The sequence below is a fragment of the Podarcis bocagei genome (genome assembly GCF_964188305.1).
Source record: "Podarcis bocagei genome assembly, chromosome: 2".
NCBI classification, from domain to species: domain Eukaryota; kingdom Metazoa; phylum Chordata; class Lepidosauria; order Squamata; family Lacertidae; genus Podarcis; species Podarcis bocagei.
The window spans coordinates 15,605,533-15,620,177 of NC_138126.1; the positions used below are offsets into that span (position 1 = coordinate 15,605,533).

Genomic DNA, 14,645 nt, shown 5'->3' on the forward strand with positions numbered 1-14,645 from the left:
GTTGTCCCTAGATCGTTGCCTCTCTCCTAGCAAATGCAGAATTATGCCAAGAAAAGGTAAAGATTTCAAACACAAACATTTACTCAATTTGCATAATTAAAACAGGTGGAAGAATTAAACTATAACCAATGCAAAATTTTAATTAATGAAGAGTGGACAGCTGCCCTAGAACTCATTCCCCTAACATGCTAGATTTCCACAGGTGGACTGCTGCAATGCGCTCTACATGGGGCTACCTTTGAAGGTGACCCGGAAACTGCAATTAATCCAGAATGCAGCAGCTAGACTGGTGACTGGGAGTAGCCGCCGGAACCACATAACACCGGTCCTGAGAGATCTGCTTTGGCTCCCAGTACATTTCCGAGCACAATTCAAAGTGTTGATGCTGACCTTGAAAGCCCTAAACAGCCTTGATCCTGTATACCTGAAGGAGCGTCTCCACCCCCATCATTCAGCCCGGACACTGAGGTCCAGTGCTGAGGGCCTACCGGTGGTTCCCTAACTGCGAGAAGCCAAGTTGCAGGGAACCAGGCAGAGGGCCTTCTCGGTAGTGGCACCTGCCCTGTGGAACGCCCTCCCACCAGATGTGAAGGAAATAAGCTAGTGGGCGTTTCAGGATTCCAGGTGGGTGGAAAGGGGTTCTATGCCACATGTTACTGCAGCACTGGTGGGCGGTAAGGAAATTTTACCATCAAGAAAAAAATGCATTGGTGGGCGGTAGGTATAAAAAGGTTGGCTACCCCTGGCTTTTCGATGGCTTTTCTGTGCAAAGTAAAATCCTCTCTAAGAATATAAAGGAAAGCCCTGCTGGGTCAAGCCAAAGGTCTAGGGGAAGCCTAGACTGAGTGCTGCAGAGCTCTTCCCACCTGCGATTCCCGGCATCCGCTATTCAGAGGCATACGCTACCTCTGACAATATTATTGATTTTTCCCCGATGAAAAATTCAGCATGGTGGAATGTTTTATCCTGCTGTTTTTCTCCCTTCTCTTGTATCAAATCATTCGCTCGGAGTCTTCTTTAAAAAACAAACGAAAAAAACTATTACACCCACAACCAAACACCACGAACTACTCTGGAAATACTTATTGAAAGGCAGTGTGCAACTTTAAAAAATTAACGAAATCAAGTTTCAGCAGTTCTGCTCGCCACAGCAAGCCTTCCTCCCAACTCTGAAGCTGTGGAAGGAATGGAAGTTTTGTGCTGACCCCTGCCCCTCTCTCCGGTTCCAAGGAAGGACGAGGACTGGGTTGGCAGCTGTACAGCCACAAGGGTCAAGCCAGCAGACCTTGATCTCTCTTTCCTACTCCTGAGTGTTGCTAACCAGCATGGCCTGAATCCCTTCCTGGTCTTTTTCACAGGGCAGAGAAGCAAAAGGAGCTCTGAACCCCTTATATAGGCAGCAGCTGCAGCTGGCATTCTTCCTGCCTCTCTTAAGTGAGAGATGTTAGGTGCTGGCGGGATGCAAGAACCCACAACCAGCAGTGGCTTGTGCCCATTCGGAGTGGTAGGGCAGAAGGCAAGGAGACCAACTCTAGGGGGCACCAGAGTCAACTTATTTGTGTTTTGTCTCTGTCCTTCCTGCCAAGTTTGAAAAGAAGCAATGGCATAAGAAGGGCAGGCAGTGTTAGAAACTCAGTTATATAAAGGTAAAGGTAAAGGTAAAGGTAAAGGACCCCTGACAGTTAAGTCCAGTCGCAGACAACTCTGGGGTTGCAGCACTCATCTCGCTTTCCTGGCAGAGGGAGCCGACGTTTGTCCGCAGATAGTTTTTCCGGGTCATGTAGCCAGCATGACTAAGTCGCTTCTGGCGAAACCAGAACAGTGCACAGAAACGCTGTTTACCTTCCCTTCGGAGTGATACCTATTTCTCTACTTGCACTTTGACGTGCTTTTGAACGGCTAGGGTCAGTGGTTTAGACCACAGCGCCATCCGCGTACCACAGCGCCACCCGTGTCCCTCAGTTATATAAGCTAGGTGCCAAATGGCTCCTTAAACCAGGGTTACAGTCGCCAAAACAGAATGCCTAGTTGCCATTTTTGGGGAAAGGTGGCTCCAAAGTCGTATTTTCCCATACAACTTTTTGGTTCCTGAAATCCGTTCTTGATTGCGCAGATAAAATACAGTGGATAGAACTCTACAGGAGGTGTTGCTAGTGTGAGAAAACAACCAAGATCCAAGGATCTCCGGGCAGGCATCTCCAGATGGGGAAGATGTCTGAAGCCATCATGGAGCCAAGGCACCTTCACTTGGTCGCAAGTGGCTGGTAACCAGGTGCAAAATGCACCTGGCAAATTTTGAATGCTGGTCTAGGGGGAATCAAGGCTGAGGTTGGTGGGACAGTGCCCCATCAGCACTAAGAGACCAGCCGACCACCCAACAGCACACTCCTTGCTTCTCTTTCCCGCAGGGGAGAACGCAAAGTGGGAAGGGAGGTTTCTTTAGCTAGCACTGAGCACAGGGACCCAGAATCCCTTTGCTGCGCACTAGATGAAGCCAGAATGTGTCCCACTTGCCTTTCCTGCAGGGAAGGTTTGTTTATTTATATGAAAAAAAAATTATATGCCACTGTGCCATAAAAATATACCTATCAAAGCAATGTATATAGCAATAAAACTTAAAACCGTACAACAAAACCCATAAGTTAAAAACAGACATCAATTAACCACTGAAGTCGAACGGAATCCGTTCTGGAAGTCCGTTCGACTTCCAAAATGTTCAGAAGCCGCGTTGGATGTTCGGGTTCCAAAACGTTCTACTCGCAAGGCATTTGAGATCCAAGGTACGACTGTATTATTAATTGCCTCCCCTAGAAAACTCGGAGAGGTGGGCTTTCCTTGCCTGGTAGGCAGAGGTGGCTGGCTCCATCAAGCTGGCAGAAGGAACAGAACTTGGAAGCACCAATTTTTGGCACGTCCAACAGAGCCAGCCAACCACTGTACTCCCTAGCAACAGCCACTGCAGAGCAGGGAATAGAAAAGAAGTGGGACCAATCCATCGTCTCTGGTGAGAGACCAGCTTGCCTCAACTGTCATCTAGGGACAGCCATTCCCAGGAACTTCTATTCCGCTGGTCAGTGTGAGAACTTGTGAATTTAAGACCCTGTGCCTGAGGTTGTTTTCTCCCTCTCTCTCTCTCTTCCCTCTCCATCCCTTTCAGCCACTCTGGGAGCCTTCCTGGCTAAGGTAAAGGGACCCCTGACCATTAGGTCCAGTCGTGGCCGACTCTGGGATTGCGGCGCTCATCTCGCTTTACTGGCCGAGGGAGCCGGCGTACAGCTTCCAGGTCATGTGGCCAGCATGACTAAGCCGCTTCTGGCCAACCAGAGCAGCTCACAGAAACGCCGTTTACCTTCCCGCTGGAGCGGTACCTATTTCTCTACTTGCACTTTGACGTGCTTTCAAACTGCTAGGTTGGCAGGAGCAGGGACCGAGCAACGGGAGCTCACCCTGTCGCGGGGATTTGAACCGCCGACCATCTGATAGGCAAGCCCTAGGCTCTGCGGTTTAACCCACAGCGCCACCCGCATCCCAAAGGTAAAACAAAAAACCACTTCAGATATAGGTGAAGTAGTCACCTGGCATCGAGGAAGCGGGATCTCAGGATCATGACAGCCTCGCAGGTGCTTTGCTTCAGCTGCATCTGGATGGAGCTGAACTTCCGGTGGATGATGCTGACCATGCGCTCTATCTCCTTGGGTGACACGGGGCGCGTGCGGCTCTGCTCCCGAAGGAGGTTCATCACGTGTGTCGTAAACTCGTTGCAGGCCTGACGAGGAGCAGGTGAGAAAGGGGAAGAGGCTGAGTTGGAGGAGTAGCAGCTCCAATACACAAACCCAAGGAATATTAATACCCCCCCCCAAAAAAAATCCCTGCCCCCAACTCCTAATGCAAATGTAGGGGACCTGTGCCCCACCCGGATGTTTTATTATGTATTTTTAGTTCTCATTTTGCATTTTTTACGTTGTGATCCATCCCGTAATCTTCTGATGAAGGGTGGTATACAAATTTAATAAATAATAGCAAATAATGGTAATCACATCCTTACCTGGTTATGACCTAGAAAGCCCTATCTGGTTTTATCCCAGGCTATCTGAAAGATCATATCTCTCTATATGACCCTGACCAGGTGATGAGATCCTTGGGTGAGCCCCTTCTCTTGATCCCACCAACGTTGGACTCATGCTTGGAGGTGGCGAGAGCGGAAACCTATTCTGGGCTGCTTCAATATTATGGAATTCCCTCCCAAGCAGTGTTGGAAATTAGCTACTGGCATGGGTCCAATTGTGACGACATGGGAGCTTTCTGGGCACCAGGTGGGCAACTACCATTTAAAAAAACTGCCTTAAGTCCACAGTTAATACCATTTCCATTTTCACTGTGTGTGTTTCTCCTTTTGCATACTGGCTCAAGTGAATTGTTGGAAGAGCAAGCTACAATCAAGCAATGTAGTTGAGCCTTCTCGGTAGTGGCGCCCTCCCTGTGGAACGCCCTCCCACCAGATGTCAAAGAGAACAACAACTACCAGACTTTTAGAAGACATCTGAAGGCAGCCCTGTTTAGGGAAGCTTTTAATGTTTGATGTATCACAGTGTTTTAATATTCTTTTGGAAGCCGCCCAGAGTGGCTGGGGAAACCCAGCCATATGGGTGGGGTATAAATAATAAATTATTATTATTATTATTATAGAATTGCAGAACTGGAAGGGACCCCAATGATCACCCATTTCAGCCTCCTGGCAAATAGACATTTCATTGTGCTGAGTGTAACTTAGATTTGGTAATAGAACTCTAGCCCAATGGTTGCCATCAATTTGATTTGAACTGATTTTAGAATGAATTGATTTTAGAATGCTGTATTATTTTACTGTTGTTAGCCGCTCTGAGCCCGGCTTCGGCTGGGGAGGGCAGGATATAAATAAAATTTTATTTTATTATTATTTAAGGTGCCGTTTGGCACCTAGTTTATACACCTGAGTTTCCAACACTGCTCCCAAGAGAGGTTAGAAACGTCTGTCTCCCTCCTTGTTACGTATACGAAGAACTTCCTGTTCAGACAGGCCTTTGAAAACTGATGCGCCGCCAATCGGCCGCCAAGCAAGCTGGATTTTAAACTGGCGCCCCCAAACATGTTTCAATGTGGTTCCAACTACGTGTTGTGAACTGGCTTGCTTTTGCATTTCATAATGGGGGTGCTTGAACATGGTGGAAGCCGCCGCGAGTCCCAACTTGGGAGAAACGCAGGACAGGAATACAACATATATAATCAGCACCACCACCGTCCTTACCTGCTCGTATTTCTCCAGCTCCGAGTGGTAGATCTGGCGGATCTGGGAGAGCTTGTTGCGGTAATCGGAGTGCTCAATGGAGTTATCTGGGGACACCCCCCCTGCCGCTGCGGCCGCTGCCGCCGCCGCCGCAGACCCACCCCCTTTCTCTGGGCCGGCCACCCCCTCGGCCAGCAGCATATTGTCCAAGCGCATCAGCTGGGGGTCCACCGGCTCCTCCTCCTGGGAGCTTCGGATGCTCAGTCCTAAAAAGGTAGATGGCAGGGGAAAGGAAGGAGTTAACGGTGGGGCGGCCATGTTCACACACACACAGGCATTCCCAGCCCCCCCTTTCCTGCCCTTCCTTGGTGGGCTTCCCCTCCTCCCTCCCCCCTCCTGGTGCCTCCTTCCTCTTTTGTCGCTTGGCAGGAGACTAGGTCACCCCGAGGTCGTTGCCACGGCGACGGCGGGCCCAGAAAAGGGGTAGCAACTTTTGGCAGACAGACACAGAGATATGGGGGGGGGGGGAGATGGAGAGAGAAGAAGAAAGAAGAAAGAAAGAGCAGAAAAGAGGCCCAAGGTTGAACCAAAGAAGCAACATATTGAGGATCCCAAAGAGAGAAAGGGAAAAAAATAGGGCCCCCTAACTCAACCCCCCCCAGCAGCACCTCCAATGTCAAAGCTGCCCCTCCGTTTGGAGACTGGCTCTGCTGTTTTGGCTTTGAATTGCCACCTGATCCGCATTTTCCACGGAGGAAAAAGAACCAAGACTCTGGCGGCACCCCAGACTTGGTTTATTATGGGACTGAGCTTTCAGGCCCTAATTGTTTTGCTAAGTCTCTCTAAGGCAGGGGTGGCAAGCTCAGTCCAGCCCACAGAGCGTTTCCTGCTCTCTCCCCACCCCAAAGACCCTACAAATGTTGGCGATGGGAGGCAAAGCCACACAAAAATTCAAGGAGGGTGGCCGGTCGTTCCACCCCCCGCCCTGACCATTGATATGATCAAATATCAATCATTTGATAAGCAAAGAGGGGAGCGACAGCCCTCTTCCCGGCATGCGGCCCCCGCCCCGCAAGGTTAGCGGCCCCTGGTGTCGCAAGACTCTTTGTTGATCTCGCATATATTTAGCAGCCGGGTGTCTTCACCGGCCAAAACGTCTGTAGGTCAGGCCGACCCGAAAACACAGCAGAGCAGCAGGGGGCCAGTTTAATGTTTAAAAAAGGAGTAACACGGCTGCCAACAACAAAACCCGAAGCAAGAAACCACCTTGCCTACTCCTGTCCCTTTAAGAGAACTTTGCTGGGCAGAAATCCATGGCCCAGCGCCAGACAGGATCTCCAGGCCTATAGCTGAGCCTCAAAGTCCTGTTAAAGAGACCAGCCACGTTCACACTGAATAGCTGAAGCACTCTCAGACCACTTTAAACACTCCCCAAGAAAGCTGGGAACTGTAGTTGGTTACTGGGAAGAGGGGCAAGCTCTTAAACCACTCTGGGAATTGTGGCTCTGGGTTGCAGGAAGCCATGGCTGTTTAAAGTGGTATATACCCCTCCCAGAGTGGCTTAACAGCTCATCCCTCTTCCCAAGTACTGCTGGGAATTCTAGCTCTCAGCACCCGTAACCAACTACAGTTCCCAGGTTTCTTTGAGGGACGCCACGACTGTTTAATGTGGCATCTATTGCAGTGCTTTAAACGGATGGTGTTGGGGGGCTGCAGGCCCTAAATATGGCAAATGTGGCTTTCAGCAGTCAGTTGGCATAACGTAGTAAACTCACTGCGGAGGGGGGGGGGACACGACAGAGTGTCTGACAAACTGCAGAGATTAGGCGGTAGAGCAGGGGTCAGCAACCTTTTTCAGCCGTGGGCCAGTCCACTGTTCCTCAGATCATGTGGTGGGCCGGACTATATTTTTTGGGAGGAAATGAACGAATTCCTATGCCCCACAAATAACCCAGAGATGCATTTTAAATAAAAGGACACATTCTACTCATGTAAAAACATGCCGATTCCCAGACCGTCAGCAGGCCGGATTGAGAAGGCAATTGGGCTGCATCCGGCCCCCGGGCCTTAGGTTGCCTACCCCTGTGGTGGAGTTACCAGACAGACCTAAGTGAGAAAAGCAATGAAAGCAACCACACCTGCTATTTTACACACACCCCAACTCCTCCAGAGCCTCCCCTCCAATGCAAGAGGAAAAACGGGGGCTTGGAGCCAGAGAAAAATACTCTCCATCTGGTCAGGCCTCAAAGTCCCATGTGAGCCACAGAAAAGGACAGAAGGAAATTGGGAGGCAAAGTGCTCTCTCCCATGGGGAGTGGGGCTCGAGATATTTTGATGCCCGAGGCCAATATGCCCACCCCAATATGGCAAAGTTTCCCCCTCATACATATTACATATTAACATGGGGCAGGATTGGGGCGAGGCATCGGGAGGGCTTTCACGAAAACGACTAGCCATAGGCACAGTGGAAGAACGGTCAGCCACCATGGATAGTAGCCACTGGTAGCCTTAAGGTAAAGTTAAAGGGACCCCTGACCATTAGGTCCAGTCGTGGCCGACTCTGGGGTTGCAGCGCTCATCTCGCTTTATTGACCAAGGGAGCCGGCGTACAGTTTCCGGGTCCTGTGGCCAGCATGACTAAGCCGCTTCTGGCGAACCAGAGCAGCGCACGGAAAGGCCGTTTACCTTCCCGCCGGAGCGGTACCTATTTACCTACTTGCACTGGTGTGCTTTCGAACTGCTAGCTTGGCAGGAGCAGGGACCGAGCAAAGGAGCTCACCCCGTCGCAGGGATTCGAACCGCTGACCTTCTGATCCGCAAGTCCTAGGCTCTGTGGTTTAACCCACAGTGCCACCCGCGTCCCTTCTGGCAGCCCCTCTAGAAGCATGAGGTGGGGGGGAATGCACCACTGCTTGAAACACTGGAAAGCACATCTGTCAAATGCACTGGCAAAGGCCGGGGGAAACTGAACTCACCCCACGGGAGAAAATCCTGTTGCCAAGTACATGGGTTTTTTTTGTTCATTTTGTTCTTAACACAGTTCTCATAAGATTATTGGGATGCAGGTGGCGCTGTGGGTTAAACCACAGAGCCTAGGGCTTGCCAATCGGAACGTCGGCGGTTCAAATCCCCGCAACGGGGTTTGGTCCTGTTGTTTGGTCCCTGCTCCTGCCAACCTAGCAGTTGGAAAGCACACAGTGCAAGTAGATAAATAGGCACGGCGTTTCCGTGCACTGCTCTGGTTCGCCAGAAGTGGCTTAGTCCTGCTGGCCACATGACCCGGAAGCTGTACGCCGGCTCCCTCGGCCAGTAAAGCGAGATGAGCGCCGCAACCCCAGAGTCGTTCACGACTGGACCTAATGGTCAGGGGTCCCTTTACCTTTAGTAAGATTATAAAGAACTATACAACATATTATGCTGAATACAGCGACTTTAACCTGACAAGATGTAGAGAACAGCATTTTGAAAACTGTGCAGTTGTCCAGGATTTTTCCAAAACAAAACAGATAAATATCACTTGACTCGGGAAGAGGAAAAAAAAAAGGACAAGCGTTGATCCTTCCGGCACCTCTCAGTTTAAGCTCCCAAAGTCTTGTTTTTACAGGACATTTGTGCACACCCCTGTGCCTTTCACCCAACCCTCTTTTCTGGTTGAAGAGGTTTGGTGGGTTTCTGAAGCAACACAAAAAATATGTTTAACCAGTAGGAGAACCGGGAAGAGCGATCCAAGTTGCAAACCGCCTAGAACTCTTGCCAATAGAGCATTGCCTATGTATGCTCAAGATAGCAGACCTTCAGGTGGTGTGGCACATTATAAGCGGAGAGAGAGAGAGAGAGAGAGAATGAATATGCTTTGCATACAAAAGGACCCTAGGTCAAACCCCAGCATCTATGGCTAAAAGGCTCAGGGTGGAGGTGATGGGGGAAAACTTTTGCTTCAGATCCCAGAGAGCCACTGCCAGTCAAGAAGTGGCAATATTGGGCTAAACAGACAAATAGGCTTACCTGGCATAAGGTAGTTCACCCCTGTATTAACTGCTACTATAAAAGACCCAAATTCTGCTCCTTGAAAGTTCATTTCAGAGGGGAGTGAATTCGCTGCTGTTTCCCTACAGATTTTTCCTCCGGCAGTGAAAACATATTTAAATTGGAGGAAGAGAAGGGGTGGGGAGGAATACCGTATTTTTTGCCCTATAGGACGCACGTAGATTGGGGGGGAATAAAGGGGGGGAATTATTTTTCCCCCCCAGGCACGGGGCTGGGGCAGGGGAAGCCCGAGCTTCCCCCGACGCCAGCCCCCAGAACTGGACCCAGAGCGATGCCGAAGCTGTGTGCAGCTTTGGCATCGCTCTGGGAGCTTGCGGGGCTGGGGGAGGGGGAAGCCCTCCGCCAGCCTCCAAACCAGGTGGGGAGGCAGCGAGATGGCGCGCTGCGCCTCTCCCGCTGTCCCCCGAGCTTGTGGGGCTGGCGGTGGGGCAATCCTGAAGCCTGCATTCGCCCCATAGGACGCACACACATTTCCCCTTCATTTTTGGAGGGGGGGGAAGTGCGTCCTATAGGGCGAAAAATAGGGTAAATCCTTTTCTGCTAGTGTGCAGGAAGGTGAACAAGGATCAAAGTCCCACTCATATTCGGGGATGAATTGCAAAAATAAGTAAATAAAGTTAGTAAGGGGGCTATCCAGCTACATCACTGAGTTATTTAAGTGCAAGGATTTTAATGGATCTGCCCCGAATTTGACTGATCTTAAACTATCACCCAGTGCATTTTAAGAGTGTTTATTGCGGCTGCTATTTTTATACCTCACTATAATCACAGCTGTGTTATCAACGCAGGACAAACAGGCATCCCTTTTGCAGCGAAGATTTATGAGCCTCTTGAGGCCCACTATGGCATTCTAATCCTCGGGGAGATTACGACTGCCCCAAGGGAGAGTGGGGCACTAACTCTGCCCTCCCCTCGTCCCTTTCCACCAGCTGAAGGCAAAATACCAGCAGCAGGGGGGAGATTGCTCTACTCATCTAGGTCCCACAATTTAGGATCCTGGACAGCCAGGGGACTAAATCAAGCAGAGAACCTACACAAGCAGAAAAAGGCTCTCCACTTCAGAAGTTAATACTCGCAACTAGCAGAGGGCAATGAGAAGTGGGGAAGGTAGAGGAAGGAGCATAGCTTAAGGGCAGAACGTTTGACTTGTGTGCAGAACATCCTAGGAAGTGTAAGAAATAGTACCTTGGGTTAAGAACTTTGCTTCAGGATGAGAACAGAATCGTGCTCCGGCAGTGCGGCGGCAGCAGGAGGCCCCATTTGCTAAAGTGGTGCTTCAGGTTAAGAACAGTTTCAGTTTAAGAACGGACCTCCAGAACGAATTAAGTACTTAACCCGAGGTACCACTGTACTCTCATCGCTAAATGGCACCTTAAACCTAAGTTACAATCGCCGCAATGGAATGTCTAGGTGCTATTATTACTATTATTATCATCATTTCTATACCACTTTATATTTTAAAGAACAAATCTCAAAGCAGTTTATGACACATTAAAACATCAAACAAAACAATCCAGAATAAAACAAATTCAAGCGTCAAGAAAAAAATATTTCACATCCTTCTCTAAGTGACATTTTGCTTCCCCCAGTCACCAGTCCAGCACCTAGAGATTTCCACGTGGTCGCAACTGGATCCGCACCCATCACAAAACACGCCTAATTTCTAATTTTTAACACTGGTCCCAGGTTTGATCCCCAGCATCTCCCTTTCCTGCAACCCTGGAGAACCACTGCCGTTCAGTGTAGACCTGCGGTTCCCAAATATTTCCCCTTAGAAATTGCTGAGGACCACTAAATGATTTTTCTGACTGTTATAGTAGCTGTGCTAGATGCTGCGTGGTTTTTAACGGAGTTAAGGTTCAAACTTTTATCTCCAGCCTCCTGTTAACTTGGCTTCCGATCTTCTCCACTTCTCTCAAGTGCTTCCTCCCCCTATTATTTATTATTTGTATTATTTTTATTTATTGAATTTATATACTGCCCTGTACCCAGGGGTCTCAGGGCGGTTCACAGAATAAAATCAAGATATAAAACCACAAAATACCTAATAAAAATAAAAAAAAAACAACTCAATAGTCCCCCCCTCCAAAAAAAAAACACTGCCACATTTTAAAAGGGCATAGGATCAACCAAAGGCCTGGTTAAAAAAGAACGTTTTTGCATGGCACCTAAAGGTGTGTAATGAAGGTGCCAGGTGAACTTCCAGGGGGAGAGCATTCCACAGACAGGGAGCCACTGCAGAGAAGGCCCCGTTCTCGTGTTGCCACCCTCCGGACCTCTCAAGGAGGGGGCACATGAAGGAGGGCCTCAGAAGATGATCTCGGGGTCACTTCCCCCTAGTCACTTCCGGGCCATCCTGTTCATCTTCCTGGAAGATTTCTGGATTCCAAGAATGATGAAGCAGCAGCAGAGCCCGCCATCCTTCACAGACACACTGTGGACCTCCTGAATCAAACTTGTGGACCACCGCTGGGCCGTGGCACACAGCGTGTGAACCCTGCGCTAGATGCACCAATGATCTAAGGCAGCACCTTTTGCTCCTAGCGTGCTCCCTGCCTTTCCACCCATTGCATGGTGTTAGAACGCATGGTGTTAGAACACCAAAATCTCCCGTTCACAGTCCCCCAAGGTGAAGAGAGGATCAGCTATCCCATAATCCCGTACACCAGTTAAGAATGTATGCAGGGATGTTACTTTAGGTCTCTGCAATGTTTCCACTTGGTCCTAATAAAAGGTATTTCCCCTGCTGCTCCCTTTTTAAGAGGATGCTCTATAAATAGCCACCTCTCTCTGGCTGCGAAGATAAAATCCAGAGCCATCCCGACTGTGTTTTTCAAGCATCCTTGGGGAGGTAGCTGCAAACGACCGCTGGACTTCCAGCAGTAATTCAACACCAAACTACGGCTGAGTGTTAACAGCTGAGGAGTGGCTGGCAGCGTGAGCGATAACTATCAGGGTGAATCTACCTCTGCAAGAGGCCTCCCCAACCTGGCGCTTCAAACTACAACTCCCACCAGCTCCGGCCAACATGTTTTACCTAAAAGCATGTTATTTTGGGTCCCTGTATCTTAATAAAATCCATGTTCAGGTTTTTCATAAAAGCTGGTTTGAAGAGCCTCACGTGGATTATCTCAGTAATGCTTTCACCAGACCCTGCAAATTTTGTTGGCAACCATCAGTCTCGAGATACAATGGAGTGCGCCACTGAGGGTGAAGTCAAACTGCTGTGAATTAAAAGGTAAAGGGACCCCCTGACCATTAGCTCCAGTCGTGACTGACTCTGGGGTTGCAGCGATCATCTCGCTTTATTGGCCGAGGGAGCCGGCGTACAGCTTCCGGGTCATGTGGTCAGCATGACTGAGCCGCTTCTGGAGAACCAGAACAGCGCACAGAAGCACCATTTACCTTCCCGCCGGAGTGGTACCTATTTATCTACTTGCACTTTGAGGTGCTTTCGAACTGCTAGGTTGGCAGGAGCAGGGATCGAGAAACAGGAGCTCACCCCGTCGCAGGGATTCAAACCGCCGACCTTCTGATCGGCAAGCCCTAGGCTCTGTGGTTTAACCCACAGCACCACCTACGTATTATACAATTGTGGAGTCGGAAGGGATCCCAAGGGTCATCTAGTCCAACCCTCTGCAATACAGGAACAGCAAAACTATGTCAACTGCTTTGATACTCTTATTGTATGTGGGGGGAGGGCTGGGGGTTGACAGTGGTTTGTTTATACAGTTCAGATTACTGTTAGAGGCTTCACAAACCATGGTTTATGGGGCCGAAGGGTCTTGGGGCTGAACACTGCTCCCCTCCATTTGAACCAGGGAACTCCGGCTTAAAAACAAGCCAGGATCTTTGTGCCAAGTGCGAAGGAAGAGAGGAATGAGCTCTCTCCACACCAGTGCTCCTTCCTGGCTTCACAGACCGCAGTTTATGTAGCCCCAAAGGCCCATCTGAACTGGGAGTTAATGGCCAAGCACTAAATTTTATCAAGAAAGTCCCTAGCCGAAGCTCTTTGCCACTCCAGCCCAGCCTCTTCACAACATCTCCTTGTAATAAATAAATTCTGCTTCCTTGGAGGGTTTTAAGCAGAGGTCAGGTGGCCCTCTCAACTCCTTCCTCCACCCACCCAAAAAACCCTTTTTGCTTCTTTCCCCCCCGCGGCATTTGCCTGCAGTTCCCCCTTTTCAAATTCACAGAATCATAAGGAGTTTGAAGGGTCAGCTAAGTCTCACTCCCTGCAAGGCAGGAATCTTTTGTCCAATGTGGGGCTCAAACCCACAACCCTGAGATTAAGAGTTACCTGTCACAGCCTAGCCTCCCTTGCAGGACTGTTGTGTGGACAAAAAAGGAGTGGGGCAGAGGGGAAACCACCTTGATTGAGCTCCTTGGGAGAAAAGGGGGGGATAGAAATGGAATAATAACTAAATAAATGCTAAACTGCACTAAGTCCTACCCCATCCCCGTCCTGCCTATTTCTGCCTGGCCTCTTATGTCAGACATCCAAATTATTCACACATGACCACCCTCTCCCAATTACTAGGCCTATAGGACCTGTTTTATGTTCAATCAAAAGAGGTGCGTTGATTTAAACAGGCCCAATTTGCATTTATTTTGTTTTATTGCAACTTGCACAGCCTTTGCAGCTGCCAGATCTCCTCAAGGGCGCCATTTCACAACCGCAGCTGCCAAGGGCACCAATTTAACTGCCAGGTTTCGCAGGCTAAAGATAAAGAGGGGGAACAAGCGAAATTCAGCAAGATCCAAAGCACCGCTCTTGAACACATTTAAGATTGAACCGTGTTCTTTATTTTTAAAAAGTGTCCTCCATAAAACAAAAGGGGTCTGTGGATCCTGCCTTCCACCATCCCATTCCTCCTTTCAGAAAGACACTCTTCCCTGGTCTGCAGGGTTAAATATACATATATTGGAATCACAGAATTGTAGAGCTGGGGTGCCAAGGGTCATCTAGACCAACCCCCTGCCACGCAGGAATCTCTTGCCTAACGTAGGGTTTGAACCCACAACCCGGAGAATAAGAGTCTCGTGCTCTACCAACTAAGCTACATTACCTTGTTTCGAAAATCGTTTTTGGGCTGTGAAAGTCGTAACATACATGTTAGCTCAGTACGATTTTCTTCCATCGGACTAGATGACCCCCAGGGTCCCTTCCAACCCTACGATTCTATGATTTCTAGGTTCGAAAAGGTTCCACTCTAAGGATAAGCCCAGGCCAGGTGTGAGGAAACTTTGGCTCTCCTGAGGTTGCTGAACTCCACCTCTCATGAGCCCCAGCAAGCATGGTCCAGGACAAGGGATGATGGGAGTTGTAGTTCAG

The 14,645-nt window shown here is 49.3% G+C and overlaps 1 protein-coding gene across 3 annotated transcripts in view; it reads right to left on the bottom strand.

The window, feature by feature from the left end:
- PBX2 (PBX homeobox 2) overlaps nucleotides 1-14,645 on the bottom strand; it is a 35,163-nt gene that overhangs the window by 6,696 nt on the left and 13,822 nt on the right. For all 3 annotated transcript variants that reach the window (XM_081183183.1, XM_081183181.1, XM_081183182.1), the window contains exons 3-4: nucleotides 5,285-5,529; nucleotides 3,576-3,766 (exon numbers count right to left, since the gene is read on the bottom strand). In XM_081183183.1, coding sequence (XP_081039309.1) covers nucleotides 3,576-3,766; nucleotides 5,285-5,529 — 436 coding nt within the window. The remainder of the gene's footprint in view (nucleotides 1-3,575; nucleotides 3,767-5,284; nucleotides 5,530-14,645) is intronic.